The sequence below is a fragment of the Mesoplodon densirostris genome, chromosome 16, assembly GCF_025265405.1.
Source record: "Mesoplodon densirostris isolate mMesDen1 chromosome 16, mMesDen1 primary haplotype, whole genome shotgun sequence".
In the NCBI taxonomy this organism is placed as follows: Eukaryota; Metazoa; Chordata; class Mammalia; order Artiodactyla; family Ziphiidae; genus Mesoplodon; species Mesoplodon densirostris.
The window spans coordinates 50,091,856-50,117,503 of NC_082676.1; the positions used below are offsets into that span (position 1 = coordinate 50,091,856).

Sequence of the window (25,648 nt, forward strand, 5' to 3'; positions counted from 1 at the left end):
AACTTGGTTGGCTGAATTTGAGAAGGCATAACACCTGGGAGGCGGCAAAGCACCCCTTCCTGAGCTCTGCCTTCCTGAGCCAAAGGTCAAGAGCATCCTGCGAATTTCCAGAGGTAACTCCATCCCGGCCTCCAAAAGGATTGGGCCGGTGGGTGCGTTTGTTTTGCTGTGCCATAATCACAGGAGTGACTGGCTTACACAGTTTTTTTTCTTTTATTTCAACCCATCCCCAAAGCCCAGAGCAACTTAAAACAAGAAGAGCCACCACCTCCATCAAGAAAGGAATATTTTGAAAGTTTAACTGATAATTCCACAGCCATTCATTCAGCTGCCTCCCAAGGAAATGGAAGGCATCTGGAAAATGTATTTTAAAACTGATTTAACGTTGAGCCATGTTAACTGTTTTAATTTCCAAGCAATGCAATGCCCACCAAAACATCAATTAGTCCCAGCAATCAGGCAGGAATATTGGCGTCTGTTGCGGGATTCATTTATTTCAGCTCTGCAAAGTATCCAAGAAGGAGAAATCCAATGCATCCCATAGCTCCAAGGAGGGGAAATTAAGCCAGAATTGAAGCCGTATCAGGCCCTGGCAAAAAGAGCGCCTTTGCCTGCACCCACTGCTCTCCGGCATCTCCCTCTGGAGGGAGGGCAGTAACTTGTACTAAGGTCTTCATGCTTTGACAAGAAACACCCCTCCCTCCCCAGCTTCTCTGTCTGCAAGCTGGAAAACTAGGGAGACTGAAATGAGGCTGAGAATGCCTCCCTGCTGAGGACACAAGCCAGGTTAAGAACGTGCGAGATCATTTTCAACAATTATTCTTCCTTTTAGCGCTTCTTCAATTCCAAGGCCCCGGGATCTCTCTGCCCCCACTGAGGCTCTGAGTCGGGGTGCGGGACTCCCACCGTCTGCAGCGCCCTCGGTCTCCACGTGCCCTGGGCAGCTGCCTGGGCCCCAGGGCAATGCGCAAATGCCACTCACCACACGAGCCTGGGCATCAGGACCAGCAGAGGGCAGCCCAGCCCAAGACCCTGGGAGACCCAGGCTCCTAAAAGGAAACAAGACAAGAGTGCACAGGAGGTCTCAGCAGCCCGCAGAGGGTGGATGCACCACGCCAGCTCCCTGGGCCTCTCCCTGAACCACTCACTAGATCTCGCCCAACCTTGGTTTGCTCAACTCCTAAACAGGAATAATGACCCCAAATTGCAGGGGACAGAAAGGCGAATTAACTGAGATTGTGTGAATCAGCGACTACCAGAGCTGCCTTAATCATAAGAGTCACCTGGGGAGAATGCTAAAAACGCAAATTCTGGGATCCTCCCTGGCAAATTCTGATTCAGCAAGCCTGGTACCAGGCCCAGGAATTTGGATTTTTAAGTATCACTCCCAGATGATTCAGATAATGAAGCAAATTTACGAAACAAGAGATTAAGTGCCTGGCCCACTGGAAGGGTTCACCCAGCTGCCAGCACCAGCTCAGGCCTGTGGGGTGAAAGGAAGGAGGAGGAATCTAGGCTTCTCCTGCCTGGCTGAACATCCATCAAAATTACAAATGCACAAACCCTCTGACCCAGCAATCCCACTTGGAAGAGTTTACCCTGCAGATATACTTGAACAGATGCTAAAGTATATAAGGTCATCCGCCGCAGCATTGTTCATAACAATATAAAAATAGAAACAACTGAATTGTCGTCTACAGAGATCTAGTTAACTACAGTTATGCCGTAGCCAGAAAAATAACAATTGCACGGCTCCTAGGTACGGATATGGAGCTACCTCCGAGGTATATTGTCAGGTGAAAAATGCAAGGCACAGAACAAAGTGTATAACAAGTTTTGTAAAAGTGCAGGGATAAACTATGGATATGCATAGAGCATCTCTGGACAGATACACAAGCTGGTGACATTGGTTGCCTCTGGGGAGGAGAACTGGGCGACTAAGGAACAGGGGACGGGGGAGATAGTTCACTGCACACCTTTTCAGACCTTTCGTATTTTAAACCAGGTGCATTGCCTACTGTGTGCATTATATAACATACACAAAACACTAACATTTTAAAATAACTTTTAAATGTATGCGTATTATATTTCAATGAAAAGGCTTTAAGATAATAGTAAGTCAAAGGGCGTGGCTCCAGTTTGCAGGTGCCATGTCTGGCCGCTTGTGGCTGCAGAAATTGGGAATCCCCCAATTTGCTATCCCCAAGGGAGGCTGGGGCAGACCTGGAGACGGCGAAGCACCGGGCTTCGCTCTCTGGGTTTTTGCACTCACTCTGCCCTCTACCTGGGACACTCTCCACCTGGCTGCGTCCATCTTCTCTTCTCTTGGTCCGCAGCTTAGGAATCACTGTCTTCTGGAGGTTTCCACGGCCGCTCCCCGCTTTCCCAAGCCTAGGTAGCTGCCTCTCCCGAGCATTCCCTGGGGGCCTGTGTCCCCCCCTCACAGCACCCCTCATACTGCCTCATGGTCGCTGGGGTGCAGCAGTTTACCTCACACCCACGCTGGACTGGGAGTCCAGAGAGGACCGAGGACACGCCTGGCTGGTTCACAGTCACCTCCCCAGAGCCCGGCACCAGCTCAGTCCAAAGGCGGTGCTCGCTAAAGACAGAGGAGTCACAAAGAAGTGGGAGAGGGAGGGGAGGGGGAGAGTAAGACAGGCAGGGAGGAAAGACAGGAAGGAAAGCCACACCCCCGGGCCCTCTGTCTCAGCTCAGCCCTTAGTCACCACCACCACCCTCTGCTGCTTTCCTCCCCTGGTCTTACCAGATTTGAAATCTTCTTTATTTATGAGAGAGCCTTATCTGCCTTACTCACCTTTGTATTCCCTGCTCCTACCGCAGGCTTGGCACATAGTATTAACAGGTGCCCAGTATACGTCAATTGAATGTATTAATTAATACTGAACGGGGCCTCCCTGGTGGCGCAAGTGGTTGAGAGTCCGCCTGCCGATGCAGGGGATACGGGTTCGTGCCCCGGTCTGGGAGGATCCCATATGCCGCGGAGCGGCTGGGCCCGTGAGCCATGGCCGCTGAGCCTGCGCGTCCGGAGCCTGTGCTCCGCAGCGGGGGAGGCCACAACAGTGAGAGGCCCGCATACCACAAAAAAAAAAAAAAAAAAAAAAAAAAAAAATACTGAACGGTGAGGAGGGAGGAGTAAAGGAACCACTGACAGGACTTAAGTCCTAAGAAATTCTGATTCAGTGGGTTCTGGGTGGGGTCCACAGGCTGGGTGGGGTCCACAGGACTGGCAGTTTTTAAAAACTCCCCAGTGGTGCTTCCCTGGTGGCGCAGTGGTTAAGAATCCGCCTGCCAATGCAGGGGACATGGGTTCGAGCCCTGGTCCGGGAAGATCCCACAGGCATTGGAGCAAATAAGCCCAAGCGCCACAACTACTGAAGCCCGCGCTTTAGAGCCCGTGCTCCGCAACAAGAGAAGCCACCGCAATGAGAAGCCAGCGCACCTCAACAAAAAGTAGCCCCGCTCACCGCAACTAGAGAAAGCCCATGTGCAACAACGAAGACACAACGAAGACCCAAAGCAGCCAAAAATAAATAAAATTTTTTAAAAAGTCTCCCCCCGTGATTTTAAAGTGCTCTGGAGTTGAGAATCATTTACATGTGCTTGGTAGGGACTTTGGATTTTTCTGGGAATGCAGGATCTCCAAGGACTGTCAGAGCGCCCACCCTGAATTTTAGGAACCTTCCCGCTGCCCCAGGTCTGGCAGGGCGGACCAAGAGACTAGGAAAGGGATTAGGAGTGGGGGACCGGTCTGGGTCTGTCCGGCTCACCTGGAGGAGAAAGAGAGGAGGGGGTCCGGGTGGGGCTGGCGCTCGGAGGCGCGTCCAGCCAGGAGCGTGTCTTGGCGCCATCTAGCGCCCGCTGGAGGCTCTGCAGCTGCAACATGCTGAGCTGCCGGCGCTGGGCTGGGGTCACGGCCGCGGCGTTTTCCGGGCCCAAGAAGGCGATCTGCTCCGCGGACAGCTCCTGCAGGGGAGAGGGGGTTAGCGCCCTCAGAGGCGCCCCTCCGCCGCTTTCCCAAACCTCGGCCATCCGACCAGGACCCGCACACCTTCGTCGTACCCATGTACCATTTGTGCTCCTCTTTAGGATTTTTACTTAAAATCAGATCACTCTTTCACTACTAAAATAAACTTATTTTAAAATGAAAAAAATTTAATGGAAATTTCCAAAAATGGAAAATTGGAATGACTCGCAATAAGTACTCATTTAAAATATGCCATAATAAATAAAACGACACTGTTGAATTGTAGCTATATGTGTTGGCCAACGATGTCTGAACCTGAGGCCTCTTAAAAAACAGAAAAAAGAGGGGATTTTAAGTGTTATAGAGGTGTTAAATACATTTTAGCTCCAAATCGAGACTTCCTCCTCCAAGTAATCAGTAGTAAAGGAGAGGTGAAAAGGTGACAGTGTTGTTTAATGCAGTGCAAGGTTCCACCCCACCCCACCCCCAATGCTTCAAGTCCCCCACCTGAGAAACACTGATGTGGAGGAGAAAACACACACCTAAAAGGCAAAGACCTGAATCTGTGTCCCAGCTCTGTCACATAACAGCTGTGTGACCTTGGGCAAGTTTCATAGCCTCTCTGGGCTTTTGGACTAGATGTGGGATGGCACAGGTAACTCGTCTCCTAAGTGATTCTAACCCTTGCTGCTGAGCCCTGTGAGGGCTCAGCGAAGGGAAAGTACAGTGATCCGTTAGTGATGTCTGCCATGGACACCGGAAATGGGAAATTCTGCCGAGAGCAGAAGTCCTTTGAGGGCCCTGAACAAGATGTTTTCTGAAGTCGCTTCCATCCTAGAGAGGACTTGGTGACTAGTTCCAGTAGGTGTGGAATGAGATGGGATGGCAGGGGCCTCTAAAGTCATCCTGCTTATTTTCTAAGGGCCCCAAAGATTCTGAGAAAGGGGGTTCTTCTCCTTCACCCCATCTTCTTCTCTCCCTCACCTTCTTCTTTCCCATCCAGGTTGATGCTTCTCTGGAATCATGTCATGCCCCTGCTTAGAACCCTTCCCTGCCACCTCTCCAGGCCACAGCTCAAGCTCCTGAACATGGTAATGAGGGCTTCAAGCTCTGGGTCCTGCCCACCTCTCCAGCGTCCTCTGAGCTGGCACACTTCACTCCTGGAGAAGAGAGGTCCATGTCTGCAGCCCCCAGAAGGCAGCACTTCCTTCTGCCTGGAACACTGTTCCTCCCTCTCCACCTAGCTAACCCGTCCTGCAAAATTCAGCATCACCCCCCCCACAAACACACACACACATGCACACATACACACACACACACACACACACACAGAGGACATGCTCTTCTGGCTTACACCTTACATCTACCATTAATATAGAGTCTGCATTATAAAAATTATTTTTCCAATGTTGCTGCTTGCAACCCACAGGCCAGATTGAATCTCTAGGCCTATTGCACTGTGTTTTAAAATATAGATTCAAAGTGGTTGCCAACATTTAATTATCAGGAGACTTCACATGAAAATGAGATTTCTGGATTCTGATAAAAAAAAAAGGAAGACCCAGCAATACTTGGCCCACATTGTCACACTGCATCAATGTGCCAGAGATGAGAAGCAGCTTCCCCAGATTTAGACAGGGCTCTCCAGTTCACTTCAGTCCCTACCCAGGCCACTGCACTCCCTTATGTTACTTTTCAAGCCCCTGAAGGCACTGTGTTATACCCCTTCACCAGGGCATCCCAGGTGCACCAGCCTGGAGCCTACATCCTAGTGCCTAGGCTGGAGCCTACCACAATGTAAGTGGCCACTAGGAATTTTTGGAGTAGGTAAGCTACAGACTGCATTCCAAACAAGACCAGGAGAAAGTGCTCAGCAACATGCCAGCATCAAGAACCAAGCTGCCTACCCCATGCAGAGCCCCCAGAGGAGAAGCTCAATGGCATTAAGGACTATGACTTACTTATTTCCCCTAAACAGCTATCACACCTGTTCTGTGCTGGGAGCTGTCCTTGGTGCTGAAGTGGTTCAAGGTCCGCTCTCTTTCTTAAAATGAACCAATGATGTTACATCATGGGAGTTTGTCTAGCCTCCTGTGTGTGCCTTATCCAGTTTTTATGGATAGAATGTGTTTCCAAGTTACACAGCGGGCAAGAACACCAGCGTCACTCCTCACCAGAGCAGACTGTCCCCACCAAACCCTCTCCTAATCTTGTACATGGACAGGAAGGAAGGACCTCTCACTGGAAACCTTGCTTCCCTAACCTCAATTGATCCAATTCAACCCTCTCAATTTTTTCCATAGCTGTTTGTCACCTGTCCTACTGTGGCTTCCTTAACCCTTTTCTTAAAATCAATTAAAATATTTTACTTAAATTTATTTTATAAGGAAATGTTATACAGGAAATGTTATCCCTCATCTGCAATTCTGAAGTCCAAAAAAGTCAGAAAACAAAGTTTTTTCCAAAGTTTAAGACAAACTTACTTGCCAGCAAAATCTGACCTAAATTGATGGGAGACCATTTATAGTCTCTATTTATTCCAATTAGTGTGATTTGTCACAGATTTCTTCACAGAAATATTAATGCATTTGCTTACAAGGTGCTTCCCCAGACACTGCTGAGGGTATTAAGTTACAATACTGTTGATTCACAGAGTGATCTTCCTAAAATCTGGAAAATTCCAAATTCTGAAATATATATATGTCCCCAAGGGTGTTGGATAAGGGAATATGCACGTGTCATACCATCATAAATAGAAAATCAGTACCAGTGGCTACGAAGAGAAGGAAACTGTAAAAATAGATACAATTAAAAGATAAATTTAAATTGAAGAAAAAAATACTTAAAAAACAAAAACACCTAAAATTCTCTTGTGATCCATCCGCTCTTGGCACACAGCTCTCCTCTGGCCCTATTAGCAGAAGGCTGGTTGCAGGTCCCTAGAATCCAAGGCCCACCATCTGCCTCCCTGTGTGATTTGAAATAGGGTCAAGCTCCCATTCTCCTTGAGGAACTGAGTACCTACTTTGAATATCTCATCAGGAAGGCATTTGATTGCTGATGGCTGGAAATAAGGCATCAAATCCTTGTCAAGCATTCGGAGCTCTTCCTTACTTAATCCAGCTGGGGAGAAAAAGGAATCATGAGGGTTTAGTTCAAGCCATCAGAACTCCATTTGTTTTATTAATGGTGCTGCATAATGTACAGATCTGCGTGTTCTAGGCAAACATCTTTCCTTACAAAAGTCCCTGAAAATCACACCGGGGAATCAGGTTCCTTAATCAACTCAGGAAAAAAAATGTGGGTCACGTTAACCCTGATTGGTCTCCTACAAGGAGAAGTATGCCCAGAAGGAGCTTCACTTTACACAAATTTCAAATTGTGTATAAATCTATTTTGGAGCCAATTAAATAACATTCTAAACCACTTTAGCTAACAAAAATTACCGAGAGCTTGTTTAAAAAGCAGACTTGCAGACCCCACCCTTTGCAACTTCAAGTCATGAAATCTAGGTTCTACCATAACTCTATAGATAGTCACTACATGTGGTCAAGGATTCTTTTTTTTTTTCAACACTATATTATTTAACCTTTATTTTTTTTAAATATCTTTATTGGAGTATAATTGCTTTACAATGGTGTGTTAGTTTCTGCTGTATAACAAAGTGAATCAGCTATACATATACATATATCCCCATATCTCCTCCCTCTTGCGTCTCCCTCCCACCCTCCCCATCCCACCCCTCTAGGTGGTCACAAAGCACCGAGCTGATCTCCCTGTGCTATGCGGCTGCTTCCCACTAGCTATCAGTTTTACATTTGGTAGTGTATATATGTCCATGCCAGTCTCTCACTTCGTCCCAGCTTACCCTTCCCCCTCCCCGTGTCCTCAAGTCCATTCTCTACGTCTGCATCTTTATTTCTGTCCTGATTCTTTCATTATTTTGTTTGTTTGTGTCCCCAGATTTAAGGTTGGAAAGGGAGAGAAAGGAATGCTCAAGGTGTTTCTTACCTGCAATGGTCCCAAGCTCCTGCAGGACAGAGCTGGACCACTCAGTGGGCCCCCCAAACACAACTTCTGCCTTCCTCTTAAACTCTGCCAAGACGTGGGTGCTGCAGAGCAGGGTCCCAATTCTGGCCACCACCACCCTGGTTATGAGGGAGGATGTAGTGTGAGCCTGGGAGACTCTCCAGCCAAAAAAAGATATGCAGAAGGTTTCAGCACCAAAAACATGATCCAGCTAATCTCACGCCCTATTTTAGCCCAGAAAGGTTGCAAAGCATGAGGAAGCAGAGAACATCTTGCTGAATCAATGAACGAACGAACCAATCAATCATTGGCTATTTTGCACACTAGTGTTTTGGTTACCTGAATTCTGAGATCTTTATAAGTGAGATTTCGGTGATGTTCATGGCACACAGGGCTGCACCAAGTCCTACTAAGTGGAAGCTCTTCAGATCCTGGACACTATAGCCTGAATCCTCCAGGAACCCTTGCAGAATGGATTTAGCCTATAAAAATGTGGGAGGATAGGAAATGAACTATCCAGGGATGATCAAGACCCCAAGGTCTGAGGGGATAACGGAGCCAGCCTCCTGACTAATCGCCCACCCTACTCCTCCGAACATACCCCCCGCTCCAAATCATCCCAGCCGCTCATCCAGGTTAGCCTCCTGAAGGTCCTGCTTCTACAGAGTATGTCCCCTGATCTATGGAGGCATCTTTAGGCTGTGAAGCTCTTGTATCCTTCACCAATATTAAAGACACCTATACCTTGTGTCTGTATCTGCTGGCTTATTCCCTTCATCACTCATGACCTTCACATAGTTTGGTCATTTAAGTTCTTCTGCATCAGGATCCAGACTTTTCCAGCAACTGTTTTCACAACTTCCTGACAAAACCTTGTCATTTTCTGCCTTTGCACCTTTACTCAAGTCAGTGCCTCCATCTGAAATGCCCTTCCTGCATTCCCAACTGTTAAAATCCGACCATTCTTTTATTTGGGAGTTCAAGTCAAATGTTACCTTCGTGAAATCTACCCTGAAAGAGGTTTGCCTCTCACTCTTCAGTGCCAAGGAGTAGTACATTAACTCCTTTGGCATTAAAAAACCACACAGGAATCTCTTCAACGAGCTTTTTTTTAGGGGCTGATGTGTAGTGTAGGGTCCCTGTAATTTTAGTATAGTGACCATTCATTATTCATGACTTTCCCTGGAGAGCCAGACCGCCTGCCTACTCTCTCACTTCATGTGGTTCAATTGGAGCTAACTGCATTCTGAGTTCCAGAGGTGACGCTATGGCCTAGTCCTGGTCAGTCAGTTTGTCTCCTAGCCTGGCTGCAGTGACTGGTTCTAGATTAGGCATGTGATCCAGTCAAAACCAACCAGGACTTTGGTTGGAGCAATTAGAAGAGAAGAGCTTTCTTTACTATGGACTGGACCTTGGAAGGACAAACACCTGAATCTGCTAGAACTCAACACACGGAAAGAAACTGCCTCTGGGGACTTCCCTGGTTGCACAGTGGTTAAGAATCTGCCTGCTAATGCAGGGGACGCGGGTTCAATCCCTGGCCCGGGAAGATCCCACATGCCACGGAGCAACTAAGCCTGTGCACCACAACTACTGAGCCCGCGTGCCACAACTACTGAAGCCCGTGTGCCTAGAGGCCATGCTCCGCAAGAAGAGAAGCCACCACAATGAGAAGCCACCACAATGAGAAGCCCGTGCACCGCAACGAAGAGGAGCCCCCCCTCACTGCAACTAGAGAAAGCCCACGCACAGCAACGAAGACCGAATGCAGCCAAAAATAAAATAAATAAATAAATTTATTTTTTAAAAAAAGAAAAGAAAGAAAGAAACTGCCTCCGAACAAAGCCCACACAAAGGAAAGCAGGGTCAAAAATTGGTGTGAGATCGATTCCTGACAGTAGTGTTGAAGCCCCTGGATCCAGCCATACCTTAATTCCACCCTTGACCTTCTCAGTTATGGGAGTCAATTCCATTCTTGTTCAAGCCACTTTTAGTTGGGTTTTCTGTCACTTGTAACTGGATTAACCCTGATTAATTTGATCCAGATATGTTGGACCTGAGGAAGGACCCAAGTCAATCTCTTGAAGATGAGCTATATAATTGTCTGGCTCCTCAGGGCTCATGGAAGCAGATGCAGAAGATTACAAAAGAGCCAGAGCTCACAAGGCAAAGATAGGGAAGAGACCTCCAAGGACGAACATCTCCTGAATGGAAGTGAGGGTCACAGGGATACAGTGAATCTTCCCATCTCCCTTTAATGTCAGTCCATCCCATCACACACTATAGATCACTCCAGTGTTAAGAAAAAGTATTGGCAAAGATTGTGAAATGCTGCAGTGGGATTCCACTTTTCATGTGGCTGTTGTCTCTCTATCCCTCAGGTCTGTTTAAATGCTACCTGCTCAGAGAAGACTTCCTGGGTTCCCCCATCCCAAGTAGCTTCCCTCCCCACTATTTCCATGAGCACCTTGTCCATTTTCTGCTTATCACTTATCAAAATTTATTAAATGTTTCACCTTGGTCACTCAACTTTTCATCTGTATCACCCAGTAGAATCTCCAAAGACAAAGACCATATCCAGCTAGTTCACTCGGGCATCCCTAGTACCTGATACAATGCCTGGCCCATATCAGGGTACTTTGGGAATAATAAGTACTTTTTGAATGAATGAATGAACATCTGAATGAGTGAGCTATAGAAGTTGTAGGCAATATATACTCCTTCAAAATGGCATCAGATTATTGCCATCATGTGACGGACTGGCTTCAGAGAGATTTCCCATGTCTCTGCAAACCGGACTGGTCAGTGTCTTCATGAAGTTTCCCCTCAATGATTACAAAGCTCCCAGGTACTGTAAGTGAATTTCGGTAACACAATGTTTAGATTTAAATGTCTTTGAATGGCAATGTGCATCTAAAATAATAATAGCTAATATTTATTGAATGCTTACTGTATGCCAACACTGTTTTGACCATTTACACATACTGTCTCATCTAATCCTCACAAACACCCCTAGGAAGTAAATATTAATATTATCTCTATTTCACAGATGAGGAAACTGAGGCACAGAGAGGTTAAGTAACTATGCCAAGGTTACACAGCAGTAGATAATGGTTCTAGGATTACAACCTGGGCAGTCTGACTTCAGAGCCAGTGAAGATGTTTGGGGATCAAGGAAAGATGGAGATTCAAGTTAGCTTTTGAACTTTTCTTATTAAGTCTTCATAATCAGGTTTCACTCATTGACTCATAGCAATCTGTGCCCCCCAACCATCAGGCATGCCCATTTTAAAATGAAAGTGCAAAAATACAATTCAAATAAAATTACTTTGAAGATGTGATATTAAATTGTCCTCACCACTGGAACCTGGAAAATGCAAGCTCAGCCTGCAAGGTGATAAGCTAAAATATATTTCCTTGAGTGACTGGAGCACTTTATCTGTAATGATTCCAAGACAATTAATACCAACACTTTTAGGCAATATTAACCACTGAAAAGTGAAGAGCTGTAAGATTTCAATCTCTCTGTTCATCCCTCTGGCTTCTGTAATAGTTTTTTTTCCCTTTATATTGGTTTTTAAGCTGAACTATCTGTTAATGTAGTTCCGCCAGGTCTGACTATTAATCTAGAAACATGCATTTAAGCGTTTGATGGGGAGCTAAAGTTGAGGAACTGACTGCAGATGATATTTGCAAATGTTGGTTTTCATATCCTCTTCAAACATATTGATAAATCTCACTGCCATCCATGGGAACTGAAAATTGGTAAAAAGGGAAAGAGATACTCTAGTTTCTAAGTCGGATATATTTTTCTGTTTTCTCCCAGACTGCGAATAGAATGATTTTAATATTGGAAGTGTGATGTGGCACTTCTCAAACCAGTCAAAACCAGTTTTAGTGTCCCGGAACCCCAGAATTGTAGAATGTCAGGGTAGAAGGAACTGCAGACTTGGGGGTCCAACCCCCTCACCTTGCAAGTGAGGAAGGTGTTAAACTGCCAGAGAGGGAGTGTGACGATGACAATATGCCGATGACAACAATGAAGACAACTAACTTTTGTTGACTACTATGTCGCAGGCACTGTTCACCATATTTAACATGTATTAACTCAATCCTTATGGCCAGGACCTCCATGGTACCTAACTCCAGGGGGGCACAATTCACACCATGTTCTATTTGAATAGTGCCACCCAGAGTCATGTGACATGGCAATCCTGATTACAAAAAGCTCATGAGAGTAGGGGACATGCCTTGGGTTTGCTTGCCCAGCATCCATTCTCCCTTTGATAACACCATGCTTTTCCTTTGGTGAACCACCTGTGCTCATTTCCTCTTGCTGCTGTAACAAATTACCACAAACTTAGTGGCCTGAAACAACACGGATATATTCTTTTACAGTTCTGGGGGTCTTAAGTCCTAAAATGGGTCAGCAAGATGTGTTCGTTCCGGAGGCTCTAGAGAGAATTCATTTCCCTGTCTGTTTTAGCTTCTAGAGGCTGACTGAACTCCTTGACTCAGAGTCCCATCTTCCATCTTCAAAACCAGTAGCACTGCACCTTCAAATCTCTCAGTGTGTCCCTTGTCCCTCTGCTTCCACTGTCACATCACCTTCTGTACCTGTGGTCCTTTCTAAGGACCCTTGTGATTATGTTGGGCCCACCAGGATCATCTCCCATCTCAAGACCCTTAACCTAATCACATCTGCAAAGTCCCTTTTGCCACATAAGGTAACATAGTCACAGGCTCCAGGGATGAGGATGTGGACATCTTTGGGGATCGTTATGACACACGCGTTCCCCATCCTCAGTTCATATGGTCCTGGTGAGATGGATTCCACTCCCTGGTGCATGCCAGGCCAACCCACATATTCTAATCCTGACCAGATAGTTTAGGGCTGGGCAATTGCCTGATTGGAGTCAACGCTGGGACTGTTTCAAAAATTAATGAGAAAGGGGCACTTTTTTCTGGGGTTGCTAATTACATGATACATAAGCCTAGTGCTGAAAACAACAGCTGAGGGAGGGCTGCCTGAGAATGAAGTCAACACAGAGCAACTAAGACTCCCCTTTCTAGCAATACAGTGGATTAACTTCCCGCCCAGTTGAAACAACTAAATTCTGGACAGAACTTCTTCTTTAGCCCGTGAAGAAATAACTGACACAGGAATCACCCTCTCACCATGAAGTGAACAAAGTATATGAAACAACTGTATTTAGACACTGGACAACAGGGAGCACAGGCCTATAATCCTGCGAGAAGGAAGACAAATCAGGTGAGCCCCGCAATTGCCCTTGCTCTCTGCCCAGAGGCAGCTTCCAGGCTATGGAGCAGGAAAGGGAACCCCAAAAAGCCCAGCGGTCAGGCTGAGTTGAGGATACAGAGATCCAAGTTCAGAGAGGCCAGGGATCCTATAACGTGTTGGGCAAAGTACTGGAGAGGAAGAAACTGCACGGAGAGAGAGAGAGCGAGCTCCAGAAATCTGCAAAGAGGTCTTCTCAAGTCTGGCTGAGTGCTGATCACATGCAAGGAATGAAACTCCACATAAATATCAAAAAAGGCATCAGAAAGCAATTCTCAGAGCTCACATGGAGCTGGAAAGAGTTCACATTCCCACCAGCCAGAAAGAAGAAGTCTTGAAATACACGGAGCATTGGATAGAGTCCTCAGAAGAATCATGTCTCAGTGATGGGGATAAATTAACCACAGAATAAAGCTCAGTCTAGACTCACCCTTATAATGCTCAAAGGGAAGCCTCAAAATGATCATACTGATCTAAAAGTAATTTAAGTGTATGCCAGAACAAAGCCCAGTACTCTTTAAAGGAGTACCACTAAATTGGGTGGGTGCTCAAAGATGTAAAATTTACAATGCCCATCAGCCCGTCAAAATTACTAGACTTGCAAATAAGAAAATACGACCCATAACTACGGGAAAAATTAACTAACAGAAAGAGTCTCAGAAATGACAATTATGATGGAATTAGCAGGAAAGGTTTTTAAAACTACTATTATAAATACTATTAAGTATGTTCTAGGATGTAAAGGAAAATATACACAAAATTAAGACAGAAGTAGAGTATTTGAAAGATCCAGCAACATCTACTTACCTGCCCTGGGGTCCACTCTGTCTGCTGGCTGAGGGAAGCCACAGTGTCGATGGAGCTGAGATCCAACTGCTTGAGCTCGCTCTCAGTAAGAGCCAGAACAATGCGCCCCAGGGAGACGAGATGGTACTCTCTCCAGTACGAAGGCGTGTCCCAAACCTTCAGGTGAAAAAAAAAAGCCAGATTAGACTGACCATTACTGACAGTATTTGAAACAGACACAGGGTAAATTTCTTCAATATATAAACTTCTCTTAGAAACCAAGAAGAAAACGATGACTACATCTATTATTTTTTTAACAGACAAAAGACATGAACAGGAAATTCACAAAAGAAGAAATAAACATATGGGAAAAGTTCAGTCTCAGGCACAATTAAAGAAATGTATGTTAACAGCAATCAAAGAATACTAAATTGGCTGAGCATATGGACAGGGAGTAAAGAGAATTGGAAAGATATGGGGTACAGGATACCCTCATTTGCTGGTGTTGAGAATGTAAATCAGTACATGCTTTTTAGAGGGGAATCTGGCTACGTGCGTCAAAAGCTTTTAAAATATTTAAACTCTTTGACTCAGAAATTCCATCTCTGGGAATCTAGCCTAAGTAAATAATAAGACAAGTGGCCAAAGAAATATGTATAAATATGCACCTTGAGGCCTTAAAAAAATAAACAATCTAAAAGTCTACCAACTGGTTAAATAAATAAAAACCAGCCATAAAGTGAAGTATTATATAGCTATTTAAAATACTGATATAGATTTATATTTCTGATATATAAAAATATGCACTATACACTGTTGGTGTGGACAGCAAGCTACTGAATAGGAGGTGACTGTGATGCTATATTTTGTAGCATATATACGTATGTATGAAATATATAAATATATTTTACACACATACACAGAAGTCTGGGAAGCTTCAGATGAACATACCAAAATATTAACAAGCGCTTACCTCTGGGTAAAAGATTATGACTGATTTTCTTCTTTATTATTTTCTGACTTTTCTACAATAAACTTGGATTACTCATATAAAAAATTATCATTTTAAGGAATTTAATGTCTTAACCCCACAAGGGTAACTATACAGTCCACAACCATCCTAATAGCTGAAAGAAGCCACTCAAAGTGATCTTTATAAAGATGGCAAATTACTTCTAGTCCTCTTTTTATTCATTTCTGCTCTGTTTTCAGGTGAATCTGCAACAGATTCTGAGAAAACCTCCTGCAAGCAGCAGTGGGGTTCTCCGAGTGGAGAAAGAAAAGGCACAATTCCTGGAAACCACCTCAGTCAGAGGCACCAGAGCATCCACGGAATTTGATTTACTGGGCGTACCTTAGATGCCAAGACACATCTCATTCCCGGCCAGAGCCCTAAGAGGGAGGAGCTAGAAATCTCTCCGGTGCGGAGATCACAGCTATGGCTCTGAACGGATGCAGTGAGATCTCAACAAGATGACCCGGGCTTCCCTGGTGGCGCAGTGGTTGAGAGTCCGCCTGCCGATGCAGGGGACACGGGTTCGTGCCCCGGTCCGGGAAGATCCCACATGCCGCAGAGCGGCTGGGCCCGTGAGCCATGGCCGCTGGGCCTGTGCGTCCGGAGCCTGTGCTCGGCAGCAGGAGAGGCCGCAACAGTGAGAGGCCCGCGTAACGCAAAAAAAATAAAAATAAATTAAAAAAAAGATGACCCAAGTGAAAGTGAAAGAGAGGGGTCTGTGCACAGCAGGGCTGGGACCCTGTGTTGGGTTTCCCTCTGTGAGTGCTTCCTCCCTGAGGTGGGCTTCACCTGTACTGCCTTCTCCTTCAGGGTCCTCAGCTGAGCTGGGCTGAAGCTCCTGACGGCCCCCAGCAGCTCCACGCTCCTGAGGAACGCATCGTCCCCCAGGCAGATCAGGCCCTCGGGGGCCCAGCAGGCGTTGGCTTCGGCCAGCTTGATGATGTCACTGGAGGAGGGAGCCGAGACTCCATGGCAACCTGAGGAATGGGCGACATGGGGAAGGAACAGAGGAAAGAGAATTTCAGGAAATGTGAGTCTGTTTCTTTATTGAAATGAGTAATGTTGTTCTCCAATCGGATTGATCCATGAGAAATAGTGTAGGGTAGAAACTGAGCTCAGGGACTCAGGGACCAGTTTGAATCCCACTTGTGCCATTTCTTCCTAATGAAATCATGGAAATGCCAACTTTTTGCAAAGCCACAAGCACACACACAGTAGGAGCTTTGCATTATTATGACTGGACTGCTAATTGCCTTGAGAGCAATAGGAGGTGGTGGTGAACAGTTCTGGCTTTAGATTCAAATCCAAAGCTATTTAACCCCTCTGTGCCTCAGATTCCTAGTCTCAGATTCCTAGTCTATAAAATGAGTATAAAATTACCTCATAGAATTTTTGTGAGGACTAAATGTGTTATTATTTATAAAGCACTTAGAACAGTGCCAGGTATACAGTAAGTACTCAATACGTGTTAGCCATTTTTATTATATGGGCTACCTGCCATAGCCACCCCATGCATTTGAGTTTGCAACCCAGAGTTAAGGCTTCCAGAATTATAAGGAAGGGGCGCTCCTATCTAAGTGTGGAAAGGGAAGATGATTTGCCCTCCATAAAAATCTTGGTGGAGGCTATGGCCTTCCCATCCCAGGACAGAGGAGAAATGGGTCTCTTACATTTTCCTTGGCAACAGGAGAAACCCATCCGTATCAGTCCTGGGTAAGCTGAACCATACCTAGTCAAACCACTTTCTCAGCAACACACAAATGAGATATTGTCTTTGCTGGCCCAGATGTGCCCAACCTGAGAGAAAACCTTTGCCTTAAGAGCAATCCTGGGTTTCTTATCTTAGGAGCTGACAACCCCTGATGCTGACAGACTCACCAGAGCCACCCGGGGCTGGGCATTTCCCAAGCCTGTGGCCACGCCCCTTTCACTGCATCTTAAATGGAAATTCACTGGACTCTAATCAAGAGGCAGAACTGGACCAGGTCAAAGGTCCATGTCTGGTCCTCAAACATCTTTATCACAAACCACTTGGAGGAGACAAAAGACCCATCTCTCCTAGACTCCCTTTGCCCCACTTTCCAATGAAAGCAGGATTCAGTGAAAGTACAGAATTAGAGAACAGAATGGTTTAAAAGTACAGCAGGGGGACTTCCCTAGTGGCGCGGTGGTTGAGAGTCCGCCTGCCAATGTAGGGGACACGGGTTCGTGCCCCGGTCTGGGAAGATCCCACATGCCGCGGAGCGGCTGGGCCCGTGAGCCATGGCCGCTGAGCCTGCGCGTCCGGAGCCTGTGCTCCACAACGGGAGAGGCCCGCGTACCGCAAAAAAAAAAAAAAAAAAAAAAAGTACAGCAGGGACTTGGTCTTATCACTCTGTATTCCTGGGGCTTAGAATAGGGCCTGACACATAGTAGGTATTCAGGAAATATTCATTGAATGAATCAACACATACAAAAATTAACTAAAATGAAACCAAGTAGTAATTCTGCTAATGACTATAAGCACAGCAGTAATTAATACCCAGAACCAACTAAAGAAAACTCCAATTAAGCACTGGAGCTAAGCGCATCCTCCCCCAAGGGCGGAAAGTCTTACTTTCACGTATCCCCAGGCAGAGAGTAGGAGCGCAGCGATATGACAACCGGACTGCTAGGCAGCAAGGACCGTACCGGCTAGTGGTGAACATCACCTTCTTTGGGTTCAATTCCAAGAGCTTCCATTGACTAACTCTGAGACTTTGGCCAAATCTCTTAATCTCTCTAAACCTCATTCTCCTTTGTTAAATGGGAGAAAGCATACTGCCCACCCCATAGACAGAGGTGAGGACGAGACAATGCACGGAGAGGCGACGACCCAAGGTGAACATCAGTCCGATCATGACATTTCCGTGCTTGATGCCACCATGAAACCCCACCTTCGGGTCTCCTCTACAAGGAGATAAGACCCCACTCCAGCCACACTGCCCCTCATTCCTCCTTCCTCCCCCACTCCTGTCACACTCCTTCTGCCCAGAAGACTCTACCTTCAGGTCCCCACTGGGCCCACTCCCACACTGCCTTGGGTCTTTTCTTAAACATCACCTTAGTGAGCCCTTCCTTAACTGTGTTCTCCTTTCAAATGACAGCCCCACATCCCAAACTCCCTGACTCCTGTCCTTTGCTTTATTTTCCTTCTTGATACTCATCACACAACATACTACGTACTTCACTTATGTCTGTAATTTATGGTCTGGCTACCCCCAACCCCATCTGAAAGTAAGCTCTATGAGGGCAGGGGTTTTTGTTTTGTTCACACAGTCAGTGCTCAAAAATTATTTGTTGCAGGAAAGAAAGTAAGCACAGATTACTTTTATTATTACAATTATTCTTGGGTCTGGTTAACTTTGTCCCCTCCTGCCTGGCACAAGTCTGCACTCAGTAGGTGCACAATAATACTTGTAATCATATCTAATACTTACTGAGCATTTCCTACATGCCAGGCACTGTTGTGTACATGTTTATAAGTTTAAAACCCACCAACCTGCACGATAATCTAATGAGGTAGGGATTTTCATTATCCCCATTTTACCGAGGATAAAACCCAAGGCACAGAGAGGTTAAAGAGCTTACCCAAAGTCACACAGCCCATAAGTGGCAGCCCTGGGATCCAAATCCAGTCAGCCTGGCCCCAGCACGGCAATTCACAGCCACACAGCCATTTTGGTCCTTAAATCAATTGTTTTGAAATGTTTGTTGCACATGTTCACCCATTAAACCTACTGGCCTGGGTAAGGAGTGCAAGATGTGATTCCAAATCACTTTACAAAGATGTAATTCTGGGCTTCCCTGGTGGCTCAGGGGTCAAGAATCCGCCTGCCAATGTAGGGGACATGGGTTCGATCCCTGGCCCGGGAAGATCCCACATGCCCGGGAGCAACTAAGCCCATGAGCCACAACTACTGAGCCTGGGCTCTAGAGCCCGTGCTCTGCAGCAAGAGAAGCCACGACAATGAGAAGCCCGCGCACCACAAGAAGAGTAGCCCCTGCTTGCCTCAACTAGAGAAAGCCCGTGCGCGGCAATGAAGACCCAACACAGCCAAAAAAAAAAAAAAAAAAAAAAAAAAGAATAAATAAATTTATTTTTTTTAAAAAAGATGTAATTCTATGTCCTGTGGATTTTTGCTACTCTACTGCTTTGCAAACATTGCATCCAGTCCCCTGGACAAGCAGTCCTCTTGAAGCCAGGGACTTAACCAAAACACTGCTGCCATGACACGGCCTCAGATACCCCCAGAAACACTCACCAGGGCTGCGGTCAGAGCTGGGGCTCTCCTCACTGCTGTTCCGAACAGATTCAAAGACAGCCTGGAGGAATTCTTTGGGGGGCAAAGTCCCAGCCATCTTGGAAGCTGTTTGTTGAAGGATGTCAGGAAACTGTGCAGAGCAGCGAAGATGAAAGAGGAGGAATGAATAATAATTAAAGCACATGAAACAGAGACTTAAATCAGAATGTAAACTGGAACACTGCTTCACTGCCTCCATTGCTTTTTTTCTTTATACAGGCATATGTCGTTTCATTGCACTTCGCTTTACTGCGCTTGCAGATACTGCATTTTTTATATATTGAAGGTTTGTGGCAACTCTGTGATAAGCAAATCTATTGGCACCATTTTGCCAACATTTGCTCATTTCATGTCTCTGTGTCACATTTTGGTAATTCTCACAATATTTCAAACTTTTTCATTATTACTATATTTGTTATGGTGATCTGTGATCTGTGATCCTTGACATTACAATTGTAATTGGGGCACCACAAACCGTGCCCATATAAGACAGTGAACTTGATCAATAAATGTAGTGTGTGTTCTGACTGCTCTACCAATAGGCTGTTCCCATCTCTCTCCCTCTCCTCATGGCTCACTATTCCAAGACATAACTATATTAAAATTAGGTCATTAATAACCCTACAATGGCCTTTAAATGTTCAAGTGAAAGGAAGAGTCACAAGGCTCCCATTTTAAATTAAAATTAAAATGATTAGGCTTAGTGAGGAAAGCTTGTCACAAGCTGAGACAGGCTGAAAGCTAGGCCTCTTGCACCAAACAGTTAGCCAAACTGTGCATGCAAATGAAAAGTTCTTGAAGGAAATTAAAAGTGCTACTCCAGTGAACACACAAATGATAAGAAAGCGAAACAGCCTTATTGATGATATGGAGAAAGTTTTAGTGGTATGGATAGAAGATCAAACCAATCACAACCTTCCCTTAAGGCAAAGCCTAATCCAGAGCAAAACCCAACTCTCTGCAATTCTATGAAGGCTGAGAGAGATGAGAAAGCTTCAGGAAAAAAGTTTGAAGCTAGCAGGAGTTGTTTCGTGAGGCTTAAGGAAAGCAGCCATCTCTATAACGTGAAAGTTCAAGATGAAGCAGCAAGTGCTGATGTAGAAGCTGCAGCAAGTCATCCAGAAGATATAACTCAGATAATTAACAAAGATGGCTACAGTAAACAGCCTTATATTGGAAAAAGATACCATCTAGGACTTTCATAGCTAGAAAGGAGAAGTCAATGCCTGGCTTCAAAGCTTAAAAGGACTGGTTGATTCTCTCATTAGGGGCTAATTTAGTTGGTGATTTTAAGTTGAAGCCAATGCTCATTTACCATCCCCAAAATCCTAGGGCCCTTAAGAATTATGCTAAATCTACTCTGCCTGTGCTCTATAACTGGAACAGTAAAGCCTGGATGATAGCACATCTGTTTACAACATGGTTTACTGAATATTTTAAGCCCACAATTGAGACCTACTGCTCAGAAAAAAAAAAAGATTCTTTTCAAAATATTACTGCTCATTGACAGTGCACCTGGTCACCCAAGAGCTCTGATGGAGATGTCCAATGAGATTGATGTTGTTTTCACGCCTTCTAACGCAATATCCATTCTCTGTAGCCCATGGATCAAGGAATAATTTTCACTTTCAAGTATTATTATTTAAGAAATACATTTCTTGGGCTTCCCTGGTGGCACAGTGGTTGAGAGTCTGCCTGCCAATGCAGGGGACACAGGTTCGAGCCCTGGTCTGGGAAGATTCCACATGCCGTGGAACAACTAGGCCCGTGAGCCACAACTACTGAGCCTGCGCGTCTGGAGCCTGTGCTCCACAACAAGAGAGGCCACGACAGTGAGAGGCCCGCGCACTGCGATGAAGAGTGGCCCCCGCTTGCCGCAACTAGAGAAAGCCCTCGCACAGAAACGAAGACCCAACACAGCCATAAATAAATAAACAAACTAACTAACTAACTAATTAATTAATTTTAAAAAAAGAAATACATTTCTTAAGACTATAGCTGCCATAGATAATGATTCCTCTGATGGATCTGGGCAAAGTAAATTGAAAACCTCTTGGGAAGGATTAACCATTCTAGATGCCATTAAGAACATCTGTGATTTATGGGAAGCGGTCAAAACATCAATATTAACAGAAGTTTGGAAGAAGTTGATTTCAACCCCCATGGATGACTTTGAGGGGTTCAAGACATCAGTGGAGGAAGTAACTGCAGATGTGGTGGAAATAGCAAGAGAACTAGAAACAGAAGTGAAGCCTAAAGATGTGACTGAATTTCTGCAATCTCATAAAACTTTAATGGGTAAGGAGTTGCTTCTTATGGATGAGCAAAGAAAGTGGTTTCTTGAGATGGAACTACTCCTGGTGAAGATTGTTGAAATGAGAACAAATGATTTAGAATATTACATAATCATAACTTAGTTGATAAAGCAGCAGCAGGGCTTGAGAGGATTGACTCCAGTTGTGAAAGCAGTTCTACTGTGGGTAAAATGCTATCAAACAGCATTGCATGCTGCAGAGGAATCATTAGTGAAAGGAAGGGTCACTTGATGCATCAAACTTCACTGTCCTATCTTAGGAAGTTGCCACAGCCACCCCAGCAAGCACCACCCTGATCAGACAGCAGCCATCAACATCGAGACAAGAGCCTCCACTGGCAAAAGATTACACCTCACTGAAGGCTCAGATGATGGTTAGCATTTTTTTGGCAATAAAGTTTTTTTAATTAATGTGTTTACATTGGTTTTTTAGACATAATGCTATCGCACACTAATAGACTACAGTATAGTGTAAACATAACTTTCATATGCACTTGGAAACCAAAAAAACTCATGTGACTTGATTTATTGCAATATTCACTTTATTGCAGTGGTCGGTAACCCAACCCATAATACCTCCGAGGTATGCTTGTAGCAGCTTCTCATATAAATTTAATCCCTAGCCCAACTAGTCTCTACAAAGAATCATATAAAATAATACCCAATCTCAGTACTAATCCAATACGTGTTCAATAACATAAGTATATATTGTTTTTCACCCATCAGATTGTCAATAATAAAATAAAGTGATAATACCTAATGCTGGCCAAGATGTAGGAAATATGCATACTTATTTCTCTGTGGGACTGTTAGATGGTGCATCATTACCATCTGATAATATCTATAAAATGTATGTATGCCTATGTCTTTTGGGGTTGGTACTGTTTGTTAATTTTTGTTAAAATTTATATGTATAAAAGGAGGAGGAAAGAGTTATCTCTGAGTTCTAGGTGAAGACTAGCAACGAGGGGGCCTCTGGTTGCCCTGGAGAAGGTGCCATTTCTCATCTAGAGCTGATGCACTTTGTCTAGCTCAGGATACTATTGGTAATCTATCCAAGAGTCTAGAGAATTCATCAAATGCTTCCCTATAGCTGTGTGTCTCTGTGTCCCAGTCACCAAAAGAGTGTGCCCCCAAAGTCGCTGGGTTTTGTAGTTCCTGCTTCTATTTTAATCTTCAGAATCAGAGTCACAGTCTAAGCCAGTAGTTCCCAACCCAGGCTGTAGGTGAGAAGCACCTGAGAAATCCACAGACACCTGGGCCCTGCCCTAGGGATTCTGAGACCATTGGTCTGGGGTGGGGTCCCTGTGTCTGTCCCTTTTAGAATTTCCCTGGTGATTCCCATGTGCAGCTAAGGTCACGAGCAAAACTGCTCTAAGATAAATAGTTAACTTCTAAGGAGCAAATTGCACATCAGAGTAGTTTCCATTTTGTATTTTTAAAGGGAGAACATGTAAAGGCAGGAGGAAGATTTTCCAGAAAGGATGCAGAAGAATCTGGAAACAGCAACTGCTGCTGAGGAGAGAAGCTAGGAACCTAGAAATGTGGGGCGAGAAACTTCTCATCCTATAGCCTTTGATATAGTTGGGATTTTCTAACCAGGGGCATGTATTACTTGTTCTATTAAACATTTCAGGCATTAAAACAAAAAGTAGAGAGAATAATACAACAAAGCACCCATGTGTCCAGAACCCAGCTTAAGAAATAAAACATCACAACTATAACTGATAACTCCCTCCCTCACCCTTGGCCTCCCTCCTTCCCCAGAAGTAACTGTCACCCTAAATTTGATATTTGATAATTAACCATTCTCATGTACTTTTAAAACTCTCTTACATATGGCATTGTTTTGCATGTGTTTAAAATTAACTAGTATTTATTTATTTACTTCGTATCCTACTGTACATATTTTTTTGCAACTTCTGTACACTGTGTTTCTGAGATTTAACCATGTTGATACAAGACTTTTTCCATTTCAAAAGCTGATTTTTTAAAAAAGATTAGATAAGCATTTAAGATATATGCAGCTGTTGCTTATGACTCCAGGTTTGGACACCCCAGGAGATGATTTTACCATGACCAGACACTGGAATGTTGCTGTGCATGTGTGAACCTGGGTGACGTGCCAGGTGTTCAGGCCCCCTGAGCGTGTATGACAACGTACATCTTACATGTGTGAGTACAGGGGTGAGGGTGTATGGATGTGCTTTGTGGTTGATCTAACTCTTGTTCAGCAAACATCCCCTCCTACCCCACCCTCCGCCTGCATGGAGGAGACTTCCTGCCCCACTGAGGTGGGCTTGCTCATGTGACTTGCTTTGGCCGACAGAAAGTGACAGCCAGCCATTTTCCAGCCCAGGCCTTAAGGAGAACTGCACTTTGCACTCCCTTTTCTAGAGTTTCAGACTCTCACTGTGAGAAGAATAACCTCCAGGTTGCCTAGCCCTAGAGGCAAACTCAGTGTCCCAGATCCACAGACCAGTCAGCAAGAAATAAATGCTTCTTGTTGCATGCTGGTGAGATTGTGTGGCTTTGTTACGCAGCAGAAGCTGACTAGTACTTGCTCATCTGGCATGCCTCTTGGCCTTGTCTAACTCTTGGAAAGTTACTCCAAGTAGAGTGTTACCCCCAAAGGCAGTGCTCAATAAAGATTTGGTTTTGGATTAAATATGTTTGCCCATGTGATTGCACACACTGGACACACATATGCATGTGCATATGGTACTGGTGGGTGTAAGCCCTTGAACAGGCGTGCATGTGGGAAGCACACAGATAGCAGAGTGGCAGCTAAATGACAGCTCCCAGCCTGTGCACATCTGCCTGGAGGTCAAGTGAAAGACCCTGAGCTCGTTGAGCAGCTGCCTCACTCCCTTTGCCTGAACCTTGGGGATCCTGGAGTGGAGCTGGAAACACCTGAGCTCTTTGAGGCAGGCAGGAAGTTTCCAGAAAAACAAACTGGCAGCAAACCCAAGGGACTATAACTAACCACACTTTCTCTCCCCTTCAAACTCCCTCAGCCTTCTAAAGATAGAACACAGAGGTACCTTTGTGGCAACAGAGCTTAATTCATCTCCTGAGAAAAGTACTAGAAAGGGTCCCAAATCCTTTGTAGTCTCAGCTGTCCAGTTCTGGGGGAGTCTAAGGAGAGATAAGAAGCAGTAAATGGAAACATCACACTCTTGTCCTTGTCCCCCAGCATCTTTTTCTTTTAGGAAAAGATTATCTTTATACCTGGAGAGGCTGTCAATCACTTGGTCCCACATCCCTAATCAAGAAAACAGACATGTGATGCAAGTGGACCAATCAGAGTCATCCCTGGCAATTGTGATGGAACTACTAGAGAAGCTCTCTCTTTCTTCTGGCATCTCTAGCAGTAAAAAGGATATTGGAGGCCATTCCTCTCACCAAATAGAGAAAATAAAGGCCACAACCAAGAATACAGAGCTGAGAGATGGGAGGAACATATTCCTGATGACATCATATGAGCCCCTGGATCCAGCCATGCCTGAAGTCCCATCCATTTCTAAATTCAGTAAGCTCCCATGTTTTAGTGTGAATTGAGCTACTGAATTTCTGTCATTTGCATCAGAGTGTTTCCTTCCTCCCTTTTCTCAACAGAACAGTAAAGATATATTTGCTCCTTTTACATTACCATAATGGTCTCCTCCTATAGCAAGAAGAAATTTCCTCTCGAGCCTGGCAGAATAATAACAGCACTGACCCAGGATCCACTGTTGTTCTTATGAAGACCTCAAATGTCTACAGGGAAGTCCCTCACACTAGGATATCTCTAAAGGAGGTCTGCCCAATTAGCAACGATAACTCTTCTCCTAGGACCAAGGCAAACCACCCCTGGCCAAAAAGCTTCCCCTTAACTCTTTGATTAACGATATTATCC

The 25,648-nt window shown here is 45.0% G+C and overlaps 1 protein-coding gene across 1 annotated transcript in view; it reads right to left on the reverse strand.

The window, feature by feature from the left end:
- Positions 1-978: 978 nt before the first annotated feature.
- The window catches only part of OTOA (otoancorin), a 60,424-nt gene continuing 35,754 nt past the window's right edge, over positions 979-25,648 (reverse strand). Inside the window, exons 20-28 of the mRNA XM_060078011.1 lie at positions 24,795-24,888; positions 19,398-19,527; positions 15,904-16,091; positions 14,121-14,276; positions 8,354-8,496; positions 7,997-8,133; positions 7,011-7,108; positions 3,789-3,984; positions 979-1,049 (exon numbers count right to left, since the gene is read on the reverse strand). Of these exons, the coding sequence (XP_059933994.1) occupies positions 979-1,049; positions 3,789-3,984; positions 7,011-7,108; positions 7,997-8,133; positions 8,354-8,496; positions 14,121-14,276; positions 15,904-16,091; positions 19,398-19,527; positions 24,795-24,888 (1,213 nt within the window). The remainder of the gene's footprint in view (positions 1,050-3,788; positions 3,985-7,010; positions 7,109-7,996; positions 8,134-8,353; positions 8,497-14,120; positions 14,277-15,903; positions 16,092-19,397; positions 19,528-24,794; positions 24,889-25,648) is intronic.